Source organism: Erinaceus europaeus, chromosome 12, assembly GCF_950295315.1.
Source record: "Erinaceus europaeus chromosome 12, mEriEur2.1, whole genome shotgun sequence".
NCBI lineage: Eukaryota > Metazoa > Chordata > Mammalia > Eulipotyphla > Erinaceidae > Erinaceus > Erinaceus europaeus.
The window spans coordinates 51,013,405-51,034,688 of NC_080173.1; the positions used below are offsets into that span (position 1 = coordinate 51,013,405).

At 43.8% G+C, this 21,284-nt stretch overlaps 1 protein-coding gene and 4 non-coding genes across 5 annotated transcripts; 3 read left to right on the forward strand and 2 right to left on the reverse strand.

Moving 5' to 3' along the window:
• Positions 1 to 371: 371 nt before the first annotated feature.
• TRNAC-GCA (transfer RNA cysteine (anticodon GCA)) lies at positions 372 to 443 on the reverse strand. Its single transcript has one exon. It is a non-coding gene; the product is annotated as a tRNA-Cys (tRNA).
• Positions 444 to 3,169: 2,726 nt separating this feature from the next.
• LOC132542225 (U6 spliceosomal RNA) lies at positions 3,170 to 3,273 on the reverse strand. The gene has a single exon (XR_009553331.1). It is a non-coding gene; the product is annotated as a U6 spliceosomal RNA (small nuclear RNA).
• Positions 3,274 to 9,327: 6,054 nt separating this feature from the next.
• On the forward strand, positions 9,328 to 9,399 carry TRNAC-GCA (transfer RNA cysteine (anticodon GCA)). The gene has a single exon. It is a non-coding gene; the product is annotated as a tRNA-Cys (tRNA).
• Positions 9,400 to 14,592: 5,193 nt separating this feature from the next.
• Positions 14,593 to 19,793, forward strand: RPL23 (ribosomal protein L23). The gene is made up of 5 exons (XM_007530927.2): positions 14,593 to 14,635; positions 15,194 to 15,277; positions 15,569 to 15,697; positions 18,930 to 19,043; positions 19,666 to 19,793. Exons 1-5 carry the CDS (start codon positions 14,623 to 14,625, stop codon positions 19,746 to 19,748), a joined length of 423 nt encoding a protein of 140 aa, XP_007530989.1. The 5' UTR covers positions 14,593 to 14,622; the 3' UTR covers positions 19,749 to 19,793.
• Positions 15,318 to 15,452, forward strand: LOC132542320 (small nucleolar RNA SNORA21). The gene has a single exon (XR_009553408.1). It is a non-coding gene; the product is annotated as a small nucleolar RNA SNORA21 (small nucleolar RNA).
• Positions 19,794 to 21,284: the final 1,491 nt, after the last annotated feature.

A 21,284-nucleotide genomic window follows, 5' to 3' on the forward strand; every position in this document is an offset into this window, starting at 1 on the left:
GAAGCGACTCCCCTGCAAGTGGGGAGACGGGGGTTCCAGCCTGATCCTTAACGCCCGTCCTTGCTTCGCGACACGGTAGTGCGCTTAACCTGCTGCACTACCGCCCCAACTCCCAGGAAGGCAAGTCTTGGCTGAGTGGGAGTATATGAGTAAAAGCAGTGCCACCCAGGGTCTTCTCCAGTATGGGGAACGTTTGAAAAGGGGGTAATTAGAAACAAAGGAAGACAAGGAGATTTCTAGGGAAGTTCAGACTGCAAGTCTGTTGGCTAAATCAGAGTTTTCAGGTTTACAAAGTTCCAGAAGAGGATTTTTAAATTCAGACATCATTAATTCTTATTTTCATGGTTTCCATGAAAACATAAGTGTAAACAAGGGGGCACCCGGATTTGAACCGGGGACCTCTTGATCTGCAGTCAAATGCTCTACCACTGAGCTATACCCCCTCTACTGGAGAGGGTGCGGTAAATTCACTCTACTTCTGTTTCACCTTTTATGTGACAATTGCCCAGGTTTTTTTGTGTTTGTTTGTTCTGTTTTATTTTTCCCCTTGCTAGCTGATTACTGAATTTGTTAATGGAGAGATGCAAAACTAAAAGGCAAGCCAAGACCATAGCATTTTGAAAGTATGTAGGCCCAAGTACGAATTTACCTTTTCTAGGTTAGATTCTGTATTCATAATTCCACCCATCTCCTTAAACTAACAAGGTAAAGAAAGAACAGTCTTTTGTTCTTCCATTGTCTGTTTTCCTTGTTATTGTTTTTTTAATATTTTATTTATTTGACAGAGACAAAAAGAAATTGAGAGGGGAAGGGGAGGCAGAAAGGGAAAGAGACATCTGCAGCCCTACTTCACTCATTAAGTTTCCCGCCTACACGTGGGGACCATGGGCTTGAACCTGGGTCCTTGAGCACTGTAATGTACCTCATCCTTGCACACTGTAATGTGTGAGCTTAACCAGGTGTGCCACCCACTAGCCCCCTATAGTTTGTTTGTTTTTTGCCTCCAGGGTTATCACTGGGGCTCTGTGTCTGCACTAGGAATCCACTGCTCCTGGAGGCTATCTTTTCCCTTTTGTTGCCATTGTTGTTTTTATTGTTGTTGTTGTTGTTGCTGTTGTTGTTATTGCTGTCCTTGTTGTTGGATAGAATAGAGAGAAATCGAGAGCGGAGGGGAAGACAGACGGGGAGAGAAAAATAGACACCTGCAAACCTGTTTCACCACCAATGAAGCAACTCCTCTGCAGGTGGGGAGCAGGGGGCTCGAACCAGGATCCTTACTCTGGTCCTTGCACTTTACCACATGTGCTTAACCCACTGTGCCACCACCCAGTCCCCTCCCATTGTTTTTTGTTTGTTTATTTGTTTGTTTGTGTTGTCTTTATTTACTTATTGGGTAGAGACCCACAGAAATTGAAAGGGTAGAGGGAGATAGAGAGGGAGAGAAACAGAGAGGCACCTGCAGCACTACTTCATCATTTGCAAAGCTTTCCCCCTGCAGGTGAGGTCTGGGGGCTCTAACCCAGGTCCTTGCGCATTGTAACGTGTGAGCTCAACCAGGTGCAACACCACCTGGCCCCGTATTTTTTTTTTCCTTTTGTAGCCCTTGTTTATCATTGCTGGATATGACAGAGAGAACTTGAGAAAGGAAGGGAAAACAGAGAGACGGAGAGAAAGATAAACACCTGCAGAGCTTCACTGCTTGTGAAGTGACCCTCCTGCAGGTGGGGAGCCGGGATCCTTATGATGGTCCTTGCGACTGGCACCATGTGCGCTTAACTCACTGTGCGACCAACCCACCCTACCTGCACCCCCACCCCCACCCCCACCTATTGTTTGTTTTTATTTTTTTATTTTTTATTTTTTAATTTATTTCTTTATTGGGGAATTAATGTTTTACATTCAACAGTAAATACAATAGTTTGTATATGCATAACATTCCCCAGTTTCCCATTTAACAATACAACCCCCTCTATGTCATTCATCATCTTTCATGGACCTGTATTCTCCCCACCCACCCACCCCAGAGTCTTTTACCTTGGTGCAATACACCAATTCCATTTCAGGTTCTACTTGTGTTTTCTTTTCTAATCTTGTTTTTCAACTTCGGCCTGAGAGTGAGATCATCCCATATTCATCCTTCTGTTTCTGACTTATGTCACTCAACATGATTTTTTCAAGGTCCATTCAAGATGGGCTGAAAACAGTGAAGTCGCCATTTTTCACAGCTGAGTAGTATTCCACTGTGTATATATACCACAACTTGCTCAGCCACTCATCTGTTGTTGGACACCTGGGTTGCTTCCAGGTTTTGGCTATTACAAATTGTGCTGCCAAGAACATATGTGTACACATATCTTTTTGGATGGATGTGTTGGGTTCCTTAGGATATATCCCCAGGAGAGGAATTGCAGGGTCATAGGGTAGGTCTGTTTCTAGCCTTCTGAGATTTCTCCAGACTGTTCTCCACAGAGGTTGGACCAATTGACATTCCCACCAGCAGTGCAGGAGGGTTCCTTTGACCCCACACCCTCTCCAGCATTTGCTGCTGTTACCTTTTCTGATGTATTACATTCTCACAGGAGTGAAGTGATATCTCATTGTTGTCTTGATTTGCATTTCTTTGACAATCAGAGACTTGGAGCATTTTTTCATGTGTTTCTCTGTCTTTTGGATCTCTTCTGTGGTGAATATTCAGTCCATGTCCTCCCCCCATTTTTGGATGGGGTTATTTGTTGTCTTGTTGTTGAGTCTGGCAAGCTCTTTATATATGTTGGTTATTAAACTCTTATCTGATGTATGGCATGTAAAGATCTTCTCCCATTCTGTGAGGGTTTTTTTGGTTTGGGTAGTGGTTTCTTTTGCTGTGAAGAAGCTTTTTAATTTGATGTAGTCCCATAGGTTTATAATTGCCTTAGTCTTCTTTGTAATTGGATTCGTTTCATTGAAAATGTCTTTAAAATTTATGTGGAAAAGAGTTCTGCCAATATTTTCCTCTAAGTATTTGATAGTTTGTGGTCTAACATCCAAGTCCCTGATCCACTTGGAATTTGCTTTTGTATTTGGTGAAATACAGTGATTCAGTTTCATTCTTCTGCATGTTTCAACCCATTGTTTCCAACACCATTTGTTGAAGAGACTCTGCTTTCCCCATTTAATAGTCTGGGCACCTAAAAATATGGAACGCTTCAAGAATTTGCGTGTCATCCTTGCACAGGGGCCATGCTAATCTCTGTATCGTTCCAATTTTAGTATATGTGCTGCCGAAGCGAGCACTATTGTTTGATTTTAAATGAGAAAGATACAGAAAGATACACAGAAAGACCAGAGTACAGTTCAGCTCTGGTTTATGATTCTTCTTCTAGCATTTGCCCTTCTTCCATAGCCAGTCAACAGCGTCAGGTTGAAAGCTGTCAGGAGCTGCTTGTTGCTGGCTTTGAAAGTGACTGGGATCCATGTGGATTCAGTCGGCTAGGAAGGATCGTCAGTTTCCCCAATGAATGGGTACTCACAGGATGCACCACGAGAAGGTCAATCCAATGCAACCCTGGTTTATGATGGTGCAGGGGATTGAACCTAACACTTCAGAGCATCAGAAATTAAAGTCTTTTGCATAATCATTAAGCTATCTACCCCATCTCCTATTGGCTTTTCTAACAAGAATACAAATACCAACTAAAAGACATTTCACTGAGAAATCTTCTCTAGTAGTCTTCTCAGTTACCATGCATCACCATCTGCCTATAAACCACTTCCAATAGAAAGACACAGAGGGAACATGTCACCACTTTGCAGGAAGTGAAGCAGGCCCTGGAGGTGAAGCTCCTTTTTTTTTTTTTTTTTAACCAGAGCACTGCTCAGCTCTGGCTTATGGTGGTACAGGGGATTGAACTTGGGACTTTGGAATCTCAGGCATGAAAGTCTCTTTGCATAACCATTATGCTATCTACCCCTGCCCGGTGAAGCTCTTTTTCTATCTCCCTCTCTATCTCACCCTCTCCGTTTTTTTCCTGTCCTATCAAATGAAAGAAAGGGAAAAGAGAAAAGAAAAGAAAGACACAGAGGTTCTCATTCTACAGACAAACTAAAAACACATACATAACAAATAAGAAAGGGAATGCCCAAAATTATTAAAGCTGGGAGTTGGGCGGTAGCTCAGAGGGTTAAGCTCATGGACTGACAAAGGATCCCGGTTCTAGCCCTGGCTCCCCACATGGAGGGGAGTCACTTCACAGGTGGTGAAGCAGGCCTACAGGTGTCTATCTTTCTCTCCCCCTCTCTGTCTTCCCCTCCTCTCTCCATTTCTTTCTGTCCTATCCAACAACGATAACATCAATAACAACAGTAATGAAAAACAAGGGCAACAAAAGGGAAGATAAATAAATAAATATAAAAAAAATTATTAAAGCTGAAACATACACACACACACATGAAGCTAGTACTACCAGGCTATTTCTGGATATAGTCAGGGAAGACCTGGAGTGGTTTTGGAGTTAAAACCTAAATGACATGGAGACAGATATTTGGCAGTCATGGCAGGCAGAGAAAACGGCTGCTGCACAGACCAAGGGACCAGAGTGACTGAAGGAAGGAAGGTCCACCAAGGGAAAGTGACTGGAGACAGCTAGAGAAATAAACACTATTGTGATGAGTCTTGCAGGCCAAGTGAAAGAGCTTGCGTTTCATTCCAAATGGATGAGAAGCTAGACGTTTGGACAATTTTTGAGAAGAGGGGTTTGAATTAATCACTGTCTATGGGGAGGGAGTTATAGAGACAAGAATAGATTCAAAGGCAGGCAAAATAGCTCATTTGGATAATCTGCTGCCTTACCACGTGTGCAATCCATGTTCGAGCCCAGCAATATTAACACTGATATTGTTCACTTAATGTAATGACAGGACCCAGCAGATGGAGCTCTAGATTCTCAAACATAGCATTCTGCCTTTGAGATCTGGTAATGTGTGTGCTAGAGTTTCTGGGGTTTTTGTTTGTTTGTTTTCTTTTTCCTCTTTGTCTCTCTTTTTCTTCAAATTTTTAAAAATATTTATTTATTCATTCCCTTTTGTTGCCCTTTTTCTTCAATTTTTTAAATTGTTTTTTTTTTATTATTTGATAGAAACAGCCAGAAATCAAGAGAGAAGGGAGAGATAGAGAAGCACAGAGATGCCTGCAGCACTGCTTCACCACTAGGAAACCTTTCCCCTGCAGGTGGGGACCAGGAACTCGAACCTAGGTCTTTGCACATTGTAACATGTGTGCCCAAACAGGTGAGCCGCCCCCCCCCCCAGACTCCCCCTCCTTTTTTTTCTTCCTCCAGAGTTATCACTAGGGCTTGGTGCTGGCATTACAAATCCACAGTTCCTGGGGACTATTTTTTCTATCCTGTTGATAGTGACAGAAATTGAGAGGGTGGGGGGAGATAGAGAGGAAGAAAGAAGATAGATACCTGTAGACCTGCTTTACCACCTGCGAAGCATCTGTCCTGAGGGTGGGAAGCTGGGGTTTGAACCTGGATCCTTGTCCTGGTTCTTGCTCTTAGTATGTGCGCTTAACTGGCCCCTTTTTTCTCTCTCTTTCACAGATGGTTTTTTTCTTCTTCTTCTTCTTTTCTTTTTAAATATTTTATTTATTTTATTTTCGAGGGAGATGCAGACAGAGAAAGACACAGAAACACCAGAGCACTGCACAGCTCTGGCTTATTGTGGTGCGGGGGCCTCACACATGCAAGTCTTGTGCTTTGGCCACGACTTCTTGCTTCACAAGCTAGGCAGCAGGTCTACAGGGCTCTGTGTTGCCCTTTCAAAAATAAATAAATAAATAAATAATGAAATACAATCCTGTATCTTCTGAGACTTTATTTTTTTTCTTTTTCTTTTTTCTTTTTTTTTATTTAAGACAGGATAAATTAACAAAACCATAGGGTAGGAGGGGTACAACTCCACACAATTCCCACCACCCAATCTCCATATCCCACCCCCTCCCCAGTAGCTTTCCCATTCTCTATCCCTCTGGGAGCATGGACCCAGGGTCATTGTGGGTTGTAGAAGGTGAAAGGTCTGGCTACTGTAATTGCTTCCCCGCTGAACATGGGCGTTGACTGGTTAGTTCATACTCCCAGTCTGCCTCTCTCTTTCCCTAGTAGGGTGGGTCTCTGGGGAAGCGGAGCTCCAGGACACATTGGTGGGGTCTTCAGTCCAGAGAAGCATGACTGGCATCCTGATGACATCTGGAACCTGGTGACTGAAAAGAGAGTTAACATACAAAGCCAAACAAATTGTTGAGCAATCATGGACCCAAAGCTTAGAATAGTGGAGAGGAAGTGTTAGGGAGATATTTTCTTTCTTTTTTTTATATATATATTTTTTGAAGAGTTTCTTTATTTATTAATGAGAAACATAGGAGGAAAGAGAAAGAACCAGGCATCACCCTGGTCCATGTGCTGCCGGGGATTGAACTCAGGACCTCATGCTTGAGAGTCTGAGGCTTTATCCACTGCGCCACCTCCCAGACCACTGAGACTTTATTTTCTAATATGAGGTCAAAATATTATTTGAGTGGTTTGAGAGGTGGCACAGTGGATAAAACATTGGACTCTCAAGCACGAGGTCCAGAGTTCAGACCCCAGCAGCACATGTACCAGAATGATGTCTCGTTCTTTTTTTCCCCTCTCTCTCTCCCTATCTTTCTTATTAATACATAAATAAAATGTTTAAAAAAAAAAAAACTTCATCGGGGTTGGGCTGTAGCACAGTGGGTTAAGTGCACATGCACGAAGCACAAGGACCAGCAATAAGGATCCCAGTTTGAGCCCTGGCTCCCCACCTGCAGGGGGGGTCGCCTCACAAGTGGTCAAGCAGTTCTGCAAGTGTCTCTCTTTCTCTCCTTCTCTGTCTTCCCCTCTTCTCTCCATTTCTCTGTCCTATCCAATAACAATGACATCAATAACAACAATAATAATAACCACAACAATGTTAAACAACAAGGGCAACAAAAGGGAAACAAATAGCCTTCAGGAGCAGTGGATTCATGGTGCAGGCACCGAGCCCAGCAATAGCCCTGGAGGCAAATAATAATAAAGCATATTCTGGGTATAGACCTGGAAAGCCAGTTAAGTCTAGAATTCAGGGAGAAGTCTGGTCTAAAAATACAATTTCAGGGGTTGTCAATATATGGTGGTTGATTAAAGAGAATTTAAATTAAATTCAAAAATGTCCTGAATTTGGATAATATTGGCATATGAAAGTCAGTGGCAAAAAACAAAGTCAATGGCTACATTTTCTGGATTTTAAAATATTTTATTAATGAGAAATGGGATGGGGAGGGAGGAGAGATGTATTTGGGACTTCATGCTTGAGAATCAATCATGTTATCCACTATGCCACATTTTCCCAGTTTTTTTTTTTTTTTAAGATTTTATTTATTTATGAGAAAGATAGGAAGTGAGAGAAAGAACCAGACATCACTCTGGCCCATGTGCTTCCGGGGATCGAACTCGGGACCTCATGCTTTGAGAATCCAAAGCTTTACCACTGTGCCACCTCCCAGACTACCCCAGAGTATTTTTACTTTATTTTATTTTTTGCCTCCAGGGTTATTGCTGGGGCTTGGTGCCTACACTACAAATCCACTACTCCTGGAGGTTATCCCCCCCCTTTGTTGCCCTTGTTTATCATGGTTGTGGCTATTATTGTTGCTGTTGTTGGATAGTACAGAGAGAAATCAAGAGAGGAGGGGAAGACAGAGGTAGAGAAAGACAGACACCTGCAGACCTACTTCACCTTCAGTGAAGTGACCCCCCTGCAGGTGGGGAGCCGGAGGCTAGAACTGGGATCCTTAAGCTGGTCCTTGAACTTCATGCAATGTGCGCTTAACCCTCTGCACTACCGCCTGACCCCCTTCCCAGAGTTTTAAAAGTCAATTACCGTGGGAGTCGGCCGGTTGCGAAGCAGGTTAAACGCATGTGGAGCAAAGCGCAAGGATCTGTGGAAGGATCCCGGTTCAAGACTCCTGCTCCCCCCGTTCACGGGAGCCCCTTCACACGCTGTGCAGTACGTCTGCAGGTGTCTATCTTTCTCTCTCCTTCTCTGTCTGCTCCTCCTCCCTGCATTTCTCTCTGTCCTATCCAACAACAAGGACATCAGTAACAACAACAACAATAATAACTACAACAATTAAACAACAGGGACAATAAAAGGGAATAAATAAATAAATAAATAAATAATTTTTAAGTCAATTATCGTGGTCCGAGAGGTGGCACAGTGGATAAAGCATTGGATTCTCGACCATGAGTTCCTGAGTTCCATTCCCGGAAGCACATGTACCAAAAAGTCAATTACCTGATTGAGTGCACACACTACAGTGAGCAGGAACTGGGGGGGGAGGGCTACAGAAGAAATTTCACAAAATTCACTGTAAAACAGTGCTACAGGTGTCTGTCTCACCTCTATCTCCCCCTCCTTCATAATTTCTGTCTTCTGCCTCAGTTTCTCTCTCTCTCCCCCCTTTAAATTTCTCTATCTCTATCCAAATTAAAAAATAATAACAATAAAAGAAAGGAAAATAAAATAAAAGTCAATCACTTCATTTTGACAACTTGAAAATAGTAGTATTTTTGCACATGGTAATTGCAAGTGGTACACACTAGGGCTACCAGAGCTGGCTGTTAGACACTTAACAGTATACCATTGTATGTTATCAGTTCTGATTTTCTTTTCTTTTCTTTTACTTTTTTAAATTATCTTTATTTATTGGATAGAGACAGCCAGAAATTAAGAGGGAGAGGGGTGATTGAGAGGGAGAGAGACAGAGAGACACCTGCATCCCTGCTTAACCACTTGTAAAGCTTTCCCCCTGCAGTTGGGGACCAGGGGCTCGAACTCGGGTCCTTGTGCATTGTAATACGTGCTCTCAACCAGGTGCGTCACCACCCGGCCCCTTTTCTTTTTTTTTTCCCCTAAGGAAATTAAAAAATATATTCTCTTTATTTATTTATTTATTGGATAGAAACAGCCAGAAATCGAGAGGGAAGGGGGTGATAGAGAGGGGGAGACACCTGCAGCCCTGCTTCACCACTTACAAAGCCCCCCCGCCCCCCCCTTGTGGTCCTGGAGGTGGGCGCAGTGGCTAAGGCACTAGACTCTCAAAGCTTCCGCCTTGATTTTCTTCACAAAGGAAGAAGTATGTTTTTCAGATGAGACTGAAGAAAAAAGATGAAGTATGAAAACTGAAACATTTGATTAGAAATGTGAAACTATTGATAGTGACTTGACAATGTTTGGTCAGTAAATACTACAATAAGATTGCTCTCTTTCCTCAGCTCCTCCACGAGAGGGGGTATAGCTCAGTGGTAGAGCATTTGACTGCAGATCAAGAGGTCCCCGGTTCAAGTCCGGGTGCCCCCTACTGCATAGTATTTTAATTCTTACCACGCTAAAAATGGTAAGAGTGACTTTTAATCCTTACAACCCTAGAAATGAGCTCCTAATAACCTATTCTTGTCCATTCTGTGACAGGCTTCTGAAAATGAAGTTTTGATGTCACAATGCAAACTCTACAAACTTGTATTCCGCACATTGGCAAACAAAACAGTACATTATCCAAGTGAGCTAGTTTGCTGACTCTTCTTTGTTACTGTTAACATCATCGCTGGGGCTTCACTGGGGCTTCACTGTTCATGTTTTCTTTTGCCCTTTTTCTTTCTTTCTTTCTTTCTTTCTCTCTCTCTCTCTCTTTCTTTCTTTCTTTCTTTCTTTACCAGAACACTACTCAGCTTTGGCCTATGGTAGTGCAAAGGAACTAAACCTGGGACTTTGGAGCCTCAGGCATGAGAGTCAGTTCGCATAACTGTTATGCTATCAACCCCCACCCTAAACTTCATTCTTTACGCACCAAAGGACCTTTTTTTTTCTCCCTTTTGTTGCCCTTGTTTTTTTTTTTTTTTTTTTTTTACATTTTTGTTGTAGTTGTTATTGTTGTTATTGATGTTGCCGTTGTCAGGTAAGACAGAGAGAAATGGAGAGAGGAAGGAAAGACAGAGAAGGGGAGAGAAAGATAGACACCTACAGACCTGCTTCACAATCGGTGAAGTCCCCTGTGGGTGGGGAGCCATAGGCTGGAACCGGGATCCTTGCACCGGTCCTTGAGTTTCCGCTTAACCCGAGGCGCTACTATCGGACCCCCAACCCCCCCTTTTTTTCTTTTCTTTTTTTTTTTTTTTTTTCCTGGGGTAACTGAGAAGACCATTTTTCTAAATGAATGTTCTTTGTGCCTTTTTTTCTTTTAAATAATTTACTTATTCATGAGAAATATAGGTGGAGAGAGAGAAAGAAGCAGAAATCACTCTGGTAATGTGCTGCCAGGACTTGAACAAGGATCTCCTGGTTGAGAATCCAAAGCTTTATCCACTGCGCCACCTCCTGGACCACTTTTTCTCCCCCTTTTATTGCCCTTTTTTTTCATTGTTATTGTAGTTATTATTGTTATTGATGTCATCGTTGTTGTATAGGACAGAAAGAAATGTAGAAAGGAGGGGAAGACAGAGAGGGGGAGAGAAAGTAGACCTGCTTCACAGCCTGTGAAACGACTCCCCTCAGGTGGGGAGCCAGGGCCTCAAATACTTCCACTACCACCTGACTCCTTTTTTTTTTTTTTTTTAAGCAATGGAAGTTTATGGTCAGAACATTTATTAAGAGTCTGTTACAATAGCTATACACTATGGGCAGACTTCTGGACACATAAACTGAAAATTTTAGCAAGTTACAATAGCTATACAGACTTCTGGACACATAAACTGAAAATTTTAGCAAGTAGAGGCAAATCAGTAGAACTTGATAATTAAACCTGGGAGCCTGGAGGAAGAGGTGAATCAATTGTGTTCTTGTTTTTCCAGAGTTTTAAAAGTCAATCACCCAAGGACCCAAGGAAACACATTCCTGCAAACTGTTTTGACTCTGGGACTGGCATTTAGCAAGCCTTCATAAATAGCAACTTCTGTTGTTCTCAGCATCTTTATTATTTTATTACCAGACACTCATGGTTGCATCAACCAAGGAAACTGATATAGGCAGAAGAGTATATTTTCTTTTCTTTTTTTTTACCAGAGCACTGCTCAGCTCTGATTTATGGCGGTGTGGGGGATTGAACCCTAGACTTGAGAGCCTCAGGCATGAAAGTGTCTTTGCATAACCATTATGCTATACTCCCACCTTTTTTTAAAAAAAAGCTTTTATTTATTTATTTTTAAATAATTTATTTCTTTATTGGGGAATTAATGCTTTACATTCAACAGTAAATACAATAGTTTGTACATGAATAACATCCCCCAGTTTCCCATTTAACAATACAACCCCCACTATGTCATTCATCATCTTTCATGGACCTGTATTCTCCCCACCCACCCACCCACCCCAGAGTCCTTTACTTTGGTGCAATACGCCAATTCCATTTCAGGTTCGACTTGTGTTTTCTTTTCTAATCTTGTTTTTCAACTTTGGCCTGAGAGTGAGATCATCCCATATTCATCCTTCTGTTTCTGACTTATTTCACTCAACATGATTTTTTCAAGGTCCATCCAAGATCGGCTGAAAACGGTGAAGTCACCATTTTTTACAGCTGAGTAGTATTCCATTGTGTATATATACCACAACTTGCTCAGCCACTCATAAAGCTTTTATTTTTTTTAATGAGAAAGATAGGAGGAGAGTGAGAAAGAACCAGACATCACTCTGGTACATGTGCTGCCAGGGATTGAACTCAGGACCTCATGTTTGATAGTCCGATGCTGGATCCACTGTGCCACCTCCCGGACCACAGAAGAGTATATTTTCTAAGAACATTATAATTTATTTTGGACATGTTGAATTTATAATTTGAACACTATAATTTACTTGGGACATTTTGTGTCCCAAGTACCAGTTCCACATAATAGAGTTAAGCAGAAATGTTCAGGCTGGAACCATTATTGAAGAGTAATTCAGCAGTAATTGAAGTTTGAGTGGAGGTGTTTATAAAGGGAAATGCAATGAGGAAAGAAAAAAAAGCAGCATTATAGAATAGTGACTAAGAGCTTGTCCTTTGGGATCATTCAATCTTGTAATTGCTTTCCACGCCTGCTTTTGATCTGCTTTTCATGATTGGTATGATTTTTTTTTTTTTTGATTGATGTGATCTTTAACATGAGACTTGTTGTTCTCCTATCTGAGAAAATTACCTCTATCACAGGGTGGGGAGGACCCAAGAAGCACATTCCTGTAAAATGTTTGACACTGGAACTGGCATTTAGCAAGCTTTCATAAATAGCATCTTTTGTTTTCCTCAGCATCTTGATTACTTTATAACAGAGCATTGCTCATCTCCGTCTTTTGTTGGTGCAAGGAACTGAACCTGGGATTTCGTAGCCTCAGGTTTGAAAGTCTCTTTACCTAGCCACCATGCTATCACCTCCACCCTCTTTTTGGTTTCTTGAAAACCGCTGGTAAATAATGTCAAGAAGGTGGGAATGGTCTTGCTGTGAAATGCTGAGGCCTAGTAAGATAAGGTTGAGGTGTGTCCTTGTATTTTGAAAATAAACAAGGGCATAGTTCCAAGCACGCAGATGGAGTGACCAGTGACGCCACAATGATGCTGCCGAGCTGCATCGCATCCTCGAGTTCGCTCTCCTTCGCCCCCCCCATGCTGTCCTGTGTTCCTCGTGGGCCGATTTTAATATTTATTTATTTGTTCATATTCCCTTTTGTTGACCTTGTTGTTGTTGTTTTTAACCAGAGCACTGTTCAGTTCTGGCTTATGGTGGTGCCGGGGATTGAACCTGGGACTTTGGAGCCTCAGGCATGAGAGTCTGCTTGCATAACCATTATGCTATCTACCCTCTGCCCAACCTTGTTTTATTGTTGTAGTTTTTATTGATGTCATTGTTGGATAGGACAGAGAGAAGTGGAGAGGGGAGGGGAAGACAGAGAGGGGGAGAGAAAGACAAGGCACTTGCAGACCTGCTTCACCACCTGTGAAGCGACTCCACTTCAGGTGGGGAGCCGAGGGGTAGAACCGGGGTCCTTACTCTGGTCCTTGTGCTTTGTGCCACCTGCACTTAACCCACTGCGCAACCGCTCGACTCCTGGGCCCGGTTTAGTCTTCTTCTTCTAGCGTTTGCCCTTCTTCTGTAGCCAGTCAACAGCGTCAGGTTGAGCCTGATGTAAAGTTTCAAGACCTCCTTTGAATCTGGAGAGGTGGCAGTCGTTGACTAGGTGGGTCATAGTCTGTCTGGAGCCGCAGGGGCAGTTCGGGTCATCTCTGGCTCCCCAGCGATGGAACATAGCGGCGCACCAGCCATGGCCTTTTCGATAGCGATTGAGGAGGGCCCAATCATAACGTGCCAGGTCAAAGCCGGGTTGACGCTTGCAGGGGTCTGTGATGAGGTGTTTGTTCTTTACCTCAGCTGACTATGCCAACTCTGTTTCCAAGAGTCTGGAACAGAGAAGTTCAGTGTAGGCGTAGGGGACCAGATTGGGTGACGAGACGTCAAGCGTTGGACAGGGTGGGCGAAGATATCCGCGTATATTGGCAGGTCCAGTCGAGCGTAGACGTGGGAAATGAACTTAGATGATGCCGCATCCTGATGAATATCTGGCGGGGCGATGTTGCTAAGAACTGGCAGCCATGGAACCGGGGTGGAACGGATGGTTCCAGAAATTATCCTCATGGAGGAATATAATTTGGAATCGACCAAGTGGACATGGGGGCTACGGAACCATACTGGGGCACAGTATTCTGCAGTGGAATAGCATAATGCCAGAGATGATGATCGTAGTGTGGAAGCGCTCGCACCCCATGAGGAACTGGCCAGTCTTGCAATGATGTTATTCCTCGTGCCCACCTTTGCTGCAGTTTTTATGAGATGTTTGTGAAATGACAGGGTGCGATCGAGAGTAATGCCAAGATAGACTGGCTGGGCTTCATGCTGGATTCTCGTATCGTCAAGCTGCACATTAAGCTCACGCGAGGCCGAGGCATGGTGTAGATGGAAAACAGATGATACCATTTTTGCAGTGCTAGGGATTAGTCGCCATTTTTTTACAGTAATCAGATATCAGAGACATGTCTTTCGTGAGTGTTTCCTCGAGGATGTCGAATTTGGATGCCTGAGTTGCACAGCATCGGCATAGATAAACTTCCTTGAAGAAGTTTCTGGAAGGTCATTGATGTAAATATTAAATAGCGTAGGAGCCAGAACAGAGCCCTGGGGGAGGCCACTTGAGACAAGTCTCCACCTGCTAGACTTGTCACCCAGATGCACCCGGTTTAGTAAGTCCTTAAGACGCTAATGTTTAGACGTTCCTGGCAGATACTGAGTGCTCAGAAGGGGGCGCTAAGTTAAACAGCTTCTATGTCCCTCTACTACATACGAAAACTTCTATAGCAGCAAACATGGGCCGCTTAGATTTTCCCAAGTCTTAAACTCGTTTAATTTTAAACTCATCAATGGCCTGGAATTATTACGTAATAGGGTGGCGCTCTAAAGAAGCGGGTCGCGCAAGTTTTGCGTCACGGTAGAAGTAGGCGGAGCATCAAAGCTCATATCCCAGTATCCTTTGTACCTGCTTCCTTTCTGTCTCTTTCCGGCATTCAAGATGTCGAAGCGAGGTGAGTTTTTGACTCTGGGGGAAATCCTTAGCCATCTGCCGCCTGTTAATTCCTGGTCCCTCCAGCAACAGTGGCCTTGAGCCTCTGGGGTTCTTTGCTTTCTCTGGTCTAGAGATGGAGAGCGGGGCTATCGCAAGAGTTCCAGAAAAACACCCAATAGTGGCGCGGGGGAGTTGGGGAACCTAGCTTGGGAAATTGAGAGGGCGGCAGGCGGACATGGTTCTAGAGCGAACTGCGCGACCTCTCCGCAGCCTCAGGGATACGTTTAAAGTTAAGCGCCAAACGGCGACTAGAGCACCATCCGCCTTGCAGGAAGAGCTACGAGGCGCAGTCGTCTAGGCACTTTAAGCGCAGTGTAGGGGTATGAATAATAAGAAAGGGGTTTTTGCCTTAAGAATTATGTAGCTCATGGGAAAGGGGTAAGTAAAGTGCTACAAAATGGATGTGTCATGTATGCTATAGTTTGCCGAAACATGTAGGGATAAGGTCGTTGGTTAAGCGTGAAAAGCACTCCCGACCAAGGCTGCACGGTCACTTGTTCTGTTTTCCTCCCTCCAGGACGTGGTGGGTCCTCTGGGGCCAAATTCCGCATTTCCTTGGGGCTTCCGGTCGGCGCCGTGATCAACTGTGCTGACAACACAGGTGAGACTGGGCTGCACCCTTCATCCACCTGCCCACTCGACCCCTTTTAAAAGCACTCGCTGGGCCTCTGCTAGTGACCCATTGAGCCGTCAAGAAAGGGAAGAGTAAAGACACCACTTTTGGGTGAGGCGACAGCATGTCGTGTTGTTTGCTTCAATCGGTGGTTGTGACAGATTACGCCCCATTTGGCAACTGTTTGGGTTTGTGAATGGGTGGGGAGACTTGGTGAGTGTTGACCAGGTGTAGACCTAATATCCCTTCAAGGTGAAATTCGTTTGCATCCTTTTGTAGGAGCCAAAAATTTATATATCATCTCCGTGAAGGGTATCAAAGGACGACTGAACAGGCTTCCTGCTGCTGGTGTGGGTGACATGGTGATGGCCACAGTCAAAAAAGGCAAACCAGAGCTCAGAAAGAAGGGTGAGTAGAGATAATCCGCTTTTTGATAGGAGTATCAAAAAGCAGGACTTGAGGAATAGTGGCTGTGTAAATGGTAGTTGACTCAAGGACAGCTCAGGAATTGGGGTTAAGCGATGTGTCGGTATTTAATGAGATACACAGAAACTAGAGCAGTGCTCAGCTCTGGCTTAGCATAGTGCAGGGGACTGGACTTGGGTCTTGAGAGCCTCAGGCATGAAAGATGCCTCCTGCATCACCTCTATTCTGTCCACCTGCCCACACAAAAAGCTGTTTTATATTAACATGGTCAAGATAAGCAGCCATTTTGCTGCTAGAGCATTTGGCTGATAAACTAGGGGGTGACATCAAGGGCAGAGCAAACAGCTGTATTATTGTGACAGAAGAGACCACTCCTGCATACATAGACACAAGTTGTCTGGTCCTGAGTGTTACTATATCATCCTTATTTCTGTGAAAGTCTGCTGCAAATTAGAGAGCTCAAGGTCTCAGCATTAGCCAAGATTTAAGCCCCCGCCCCAATCAAGTGTTGTAACAAGTCCTGTAACTGTTTGTCAATGATTCTTTTAACCAGAGTACTGCACAAGTCTTGGCATATGGTGTTGCATGGGATTGAACCTGGCATAAAAGTCTTTAACGTGTCTCTCCCCCACTTTTTATTGTTTATTGCCTCCAGGATTCTCACTGTGGCTCAGCAAATCCACTTCTCCTGGAGGCTATTTTTTCCTTTTTGTTGCTACTGTTTTATCTTTGCAGTTGTTGGTATTGTTACTTTGTTTGACAGTACAGTATGAAATGGAGTAGAAGAAAAAGATCTGCCTCAACGCTTGTGAAGCGATCCCCCCCCCATAGGTGGGGAGCATTATTATTTTTAATGAAAAGGGGGAGGACCTGACATCACTGATACATGCCTGCCTGGCATTGAACTCATGAACTCATACTTGAGAATCCAATGCCTTAACCACTCACTGAGCCACGTCCCAGACTGAACCATTAAATTTGGCCTTGATGTAACAGTCTACTCCTGTTAAATTTATCCTCAACAAGGAATTTAGCAAAGGAAGCAGCACAATCCACACACAACTCTAGCTCCTACTTTTGGAATTGGCTTCACCTCAAGTCTTGGACTGCCTGTTGCACAAAGGGAGAAGCTGTTAGCCTGCAGTGCTGGGAGACGAGATATGGGACACCGGGAATTTGTGTGTCATTCTTGCACAGGAGCCATGCTAATCTCTCTCATTCCAGTTTTAGTATATGTGCTGCCAAAGCCAGTATGATTGTTTTTCTATGCAAAACTGCTTCATGGCTTTCCCCAACAACCAAGTGTTTAGACAGTGTGTGTACTGTACAGCTAGAAAGACCTATGAGGGTGGGCAGTGGCACACTCCAATTAGTGCATACTTAACCAAGCACAAGGACCATGTTCGATTTTCTCTCCATCTAATAAAATAGAAAACTGATTAAAAAAAAATGGTCACTGGGAATGGTGGATTTGTAGTACCTGCACCTATCCCCAGTAACAGCCCTGATGACAAACCTGCGAGATCTAAGTTGATTTATGATTAAGAATACTGGTCGGGAGTCAGGCTGTAGATCAGCGGGTTAAGTGCACGTGGCGCAAAGCGCAAGGACTGGCTAAGGATTCCGGTTCAAGCCCCTGGCTCCCCACCTACAGGGGCATCGCTTCACAGGCGGTGAAGCAGGTCTGTAGGTGTCTATCTTTCTCTCCCCTTCTCTGTCTTCCCCTCCTCTCTCCATTTCTCTCTGTCCTATCCAACAACGACAACAATAATAACTACAATAATAAAACAACTAGGGCAACAAAAGGGAATAAATAAATATTAAATATATATTTTTGATTATATTTATTTATTCCCTTTTGTTGCCCTAGTTGTTTTATTATTGTAGTTATTATTGTTGTCGTTGTTGGATAGGACAGAGAGAAATGGAGAGAGGAGGGGAAGACAGAGAAGGGGAGAGAAAGATAGACACCTGCAGACCTGCTTCACCGCCTGTGAAGCGACTCCCCTGCAGGTGGGGAGCCGGGGTTTGAACCGGGATCCTTATGCCGGTCCTTGTGCTTTGCGCCACCTGCGCTTAACCCGCTGCGCTACAGCCCGACTCCCTAAATATTTTTTAAAAAAGAATACTGGTCATGAGGGGCCAGGTGGTGGCGCAGCGGGTTATGGGTTCACATTGCAGTTCACAAGGAAGTGGGTTCAAGTCCCTGGCCTCCACCTGCAGTGGTAAGCTTCACAGCTGGTGAGGCACAGCTGCAGGTGTGTCTGTCTCTCCTATCTCCCTTTCCCCTCAATATCTATTTCTATCCAATAATAAAAAATAAAAAAGAACACTGGTCATGGAGTTAAAAGTCTGTATGATCACCTTGGTTAGATTGCCTGTAACTAGATGGTGCTCTGGCCACTTGTAAAACAAAAGCATATTATTGTCTTGGATGTTTTGGCATACAGAGGTGAAATGCTACATAATAGGAATGACAGACTGATGGGTGGACATCCTCATTCTGTGGTATAAAAATGCTTATATTTGAAGTGAGGAAAGGTATAAAGAATCCTTAGCGAGTTTCCTGCAAGCTCTACTGATTATCCACTCAACAAAATATATTTATGCTTGCACATAAATGTAGGCAAAGGAATAGGGATTGTTGATAGCTTGCACTGTTATTCCATTTAGAAAATCACTAGGGATGGAGGGTACATAGCATAATGGTTATACAAAGAAACACATGCTAGAGGCTCCAAAGTCCCAGGTTCAATTCCAAACCTATTAGCCAGATGCTGAACAGTGCTGTGGTAAAAATAAGTAAATAAAAAGACTATATAGTATTGTTATGAACCTCCAGGGTTATCACTGGGGACCATGGTTGGTACCTGCACTACAAATCCACAACTCATGGCAGCCATTCTTAAAGTATTTTGTTTTTGAGAGAAAGACACAGAAATACTGAAGAACTGCACAGCTCTGGCTTATGGGGGTGCAGGGACTGAACCTGAGACTTCAGAGCCTCAGGCATGAGAGTCTCTTTGCATAATCATTATGCTGCTATCTACCCCCACCCCCAGCTTCACTTCTGAAGCCACCCCCTTGCAGGTGGGGAGCTGAGGTTTCCAACCGGGATCTAAAAGTATATTGGGGATATAAAATACATAGATGACTTTCTCTTGTGTATGCTATAACTTAGCATACTAACAATTGCTGTTTTTTTCTTTCTAAGTACATCCAGCGGTGGTAATTCGACAACGAAAGTCATACCGGAGAAAAGATGGTGTATTTCTATATTTTGAAGACAATGCGGGGGTCATTGTAAACAATAAAGGGGAAATGAAAGGTAAGAATTAGTCTTTTAATAATTGTTTATTCCCTCTTGTTACCCTTTTTTATTGTTGTAATTATTGTTATTGATGTCATCAGCCTTGGATAGGACAGCGAGAAATGGAGAGAAGAGGGGAAGGCAGGGAGAGAAAGACACCTGCAGACCTATTTCGCTGCCTTGTGAAGCAACTCCCCTGCAAGTGGGGAGCGGGCGGGGGGGAGGGCTCGAACCAGGATCCTTACTCAGGTCCTTGCACTTAGTACCACTTGTACTTAATCCATTGCGCCTACCGCCTGACTCCTCCTATCATTATTTAGGGGATTGCTAATACACAAGAAAACTTAAGCATCTGTATAACCATTATCTCCTCATCTTTTAAAATCCTGATGAGAGAGAAACACTTAGCATCATTGGCATGTACTATGCTGGGTATCAAACTTGAACACCTCACTATCTATTCACTGTGCCAACTTCTAAGCTACAGGAACATTAACTCTAGGAGTGCAGGCAGTGTCTGGGGAGATAGGTTAGCAGGACTTCTGCATGACCCTGGGTTCTATCCCTAGCATTACAGACTGGAACAGGATTCTTTCTACGTGTGTGCAGTTCTCATAAAAATGTCTTTCTACCTATTCAGGTTCTGCCATCACAGGACCAGTTGCAAAGGAGTGTGCAGACTTATGGCCCAGGATTGCATCCAATGCTGGCAGTATTGCATGATCCTTCCGTGTATTTGTAAAAAATAAAAACTTACTTGTTCCCATATGGCTTGCTTTCCTTTATTATTATTTTAACCACTGCACAGATCTGGGTTAATGTAGCCCTGGGAGTCGTGTAGTGCAACAGGTTAAGCACAGGTGGTGGAAAGCGTAAGGAACAGCGTAAGGATCCCGGTTCAAGCCCCTGGCTCCTCACCTGCAGGAGATTTGCTTCACAAGTGGTGAAGCAGGTGTCTGTCTTCTCCCTCCTTTCCATTTCTCTCTGTCCTATTATCTAACAATAACTACAACAATAAAAAATACGGGCAACAAAAGGGAAAATTTTAAAGTTTTAAAAGTAGAGCCCTGGTTATGAAAACCTATATAACTGTTACGCTATCTACTTAGCCTTTCTCTTCACTTCTGTGTCATTCTTCCTTGACCTCATGCTGTTCTGAGAGTATGGAAGTTAATATTTATTTGCTAGATACAGAAATTGAGGGAGCAACACCTGCAGCAATGCTTTTCCCCCTGCAGGTGGGGGTTCAAATCTGGGTCCTTGAGCATTGTAACACCAGCTCAACCAGGTGGCCACCACTAGGAACCCAGATTCAGGAACAGCTCAGCTATCATTGCAGAGGATTGAACCTGGGACTTGGGAGCCTCAGGCATGAAAGTCTACATAATCATGCTATCATATCCCCGCCCTACCAGGAACTTTTTTTAAAAAAATACTTCACTTGTTTTATTGTTGTAGTTATTGTTGATGTCATTGTTGGATAGGACAGAGAGAAATGGAGAGAGAAGGGGGAAAGATACCTGCTGACCTGCTTCACCTGTGAAGCAACTCCCCTGCAAGTGGGGAGCAGGGGCCTCAAACAGGGATCCTTATGCCAGTCCTTGCCCTTAGCACCCACTGCACTACCACCGACTCCCCCAGGAACTTCCAGTAACAAACAGTGGGAGCCAGGCAATAGTGCAGATTGGCACACAGTGTGAAGCTCAAGGAATCCAGTTCGGGCTCCCCACTTGAAGGGGACCACTAAACAAGGGGTGAAGCAGGTCTTCACGTGTCTTTCGCTCCTCAGTTTCTCTCTGTCCTATCTAATAACAATGGGAAAAATATAGCTGCCAGGAACAGTGGATTTTTTAAAAGTTCCTGGTAGGGCAGGGATATGATAGCATGATTATGTAGACTTTCATGCCTGAGGCTCCCAAGTCCCAGGTTCAATCCTCTGCAATGATAGCTGAGCTGTTCCTGAATCTGGGTTCCTAGTGGTGGCCACCTGGTTGAGCTGGTGTTAAAATGCTCAAGGACCCAGTGTAGGTACCAAACCCCGCAATAACCCTGGAGACAAAATAAAATGGGGCTGGAAACTACACCAGGTTCAGCGCACACATAGCACACGGGCCTGGATTCAAGTCACTGGTCCCCACAGGTGCGGGCGGGGGGGGGGGGGGGGAGCTTCACAAGCATTGCCCTAAGGTATCTCAATTTCTGTGAGAACTTTTTTACTTTTTTTTTTTTCCACATACTTTAAACTTTTATTTGGGAAAA

Bases quoted from the DNA above. Each gene is read 5' to 3' on its own strand.
- RPL23 (XM_007530927.2), top strand. The intron at 15,278-15,568 runs GTGAGACTGGGC...ATCCTTTTGTAG, and splicing joins CAACTGTGCTGACAACACAG to GAGCCAAAAATTTATATATC. The intron at 15,698-18,929 runs GTGAGTAGAGAT...TTTCTTTCTAAG, and splicing joins ACCAGAGCTCAGAAAGAAGG to TACATCCAGCGGTGGTAATT.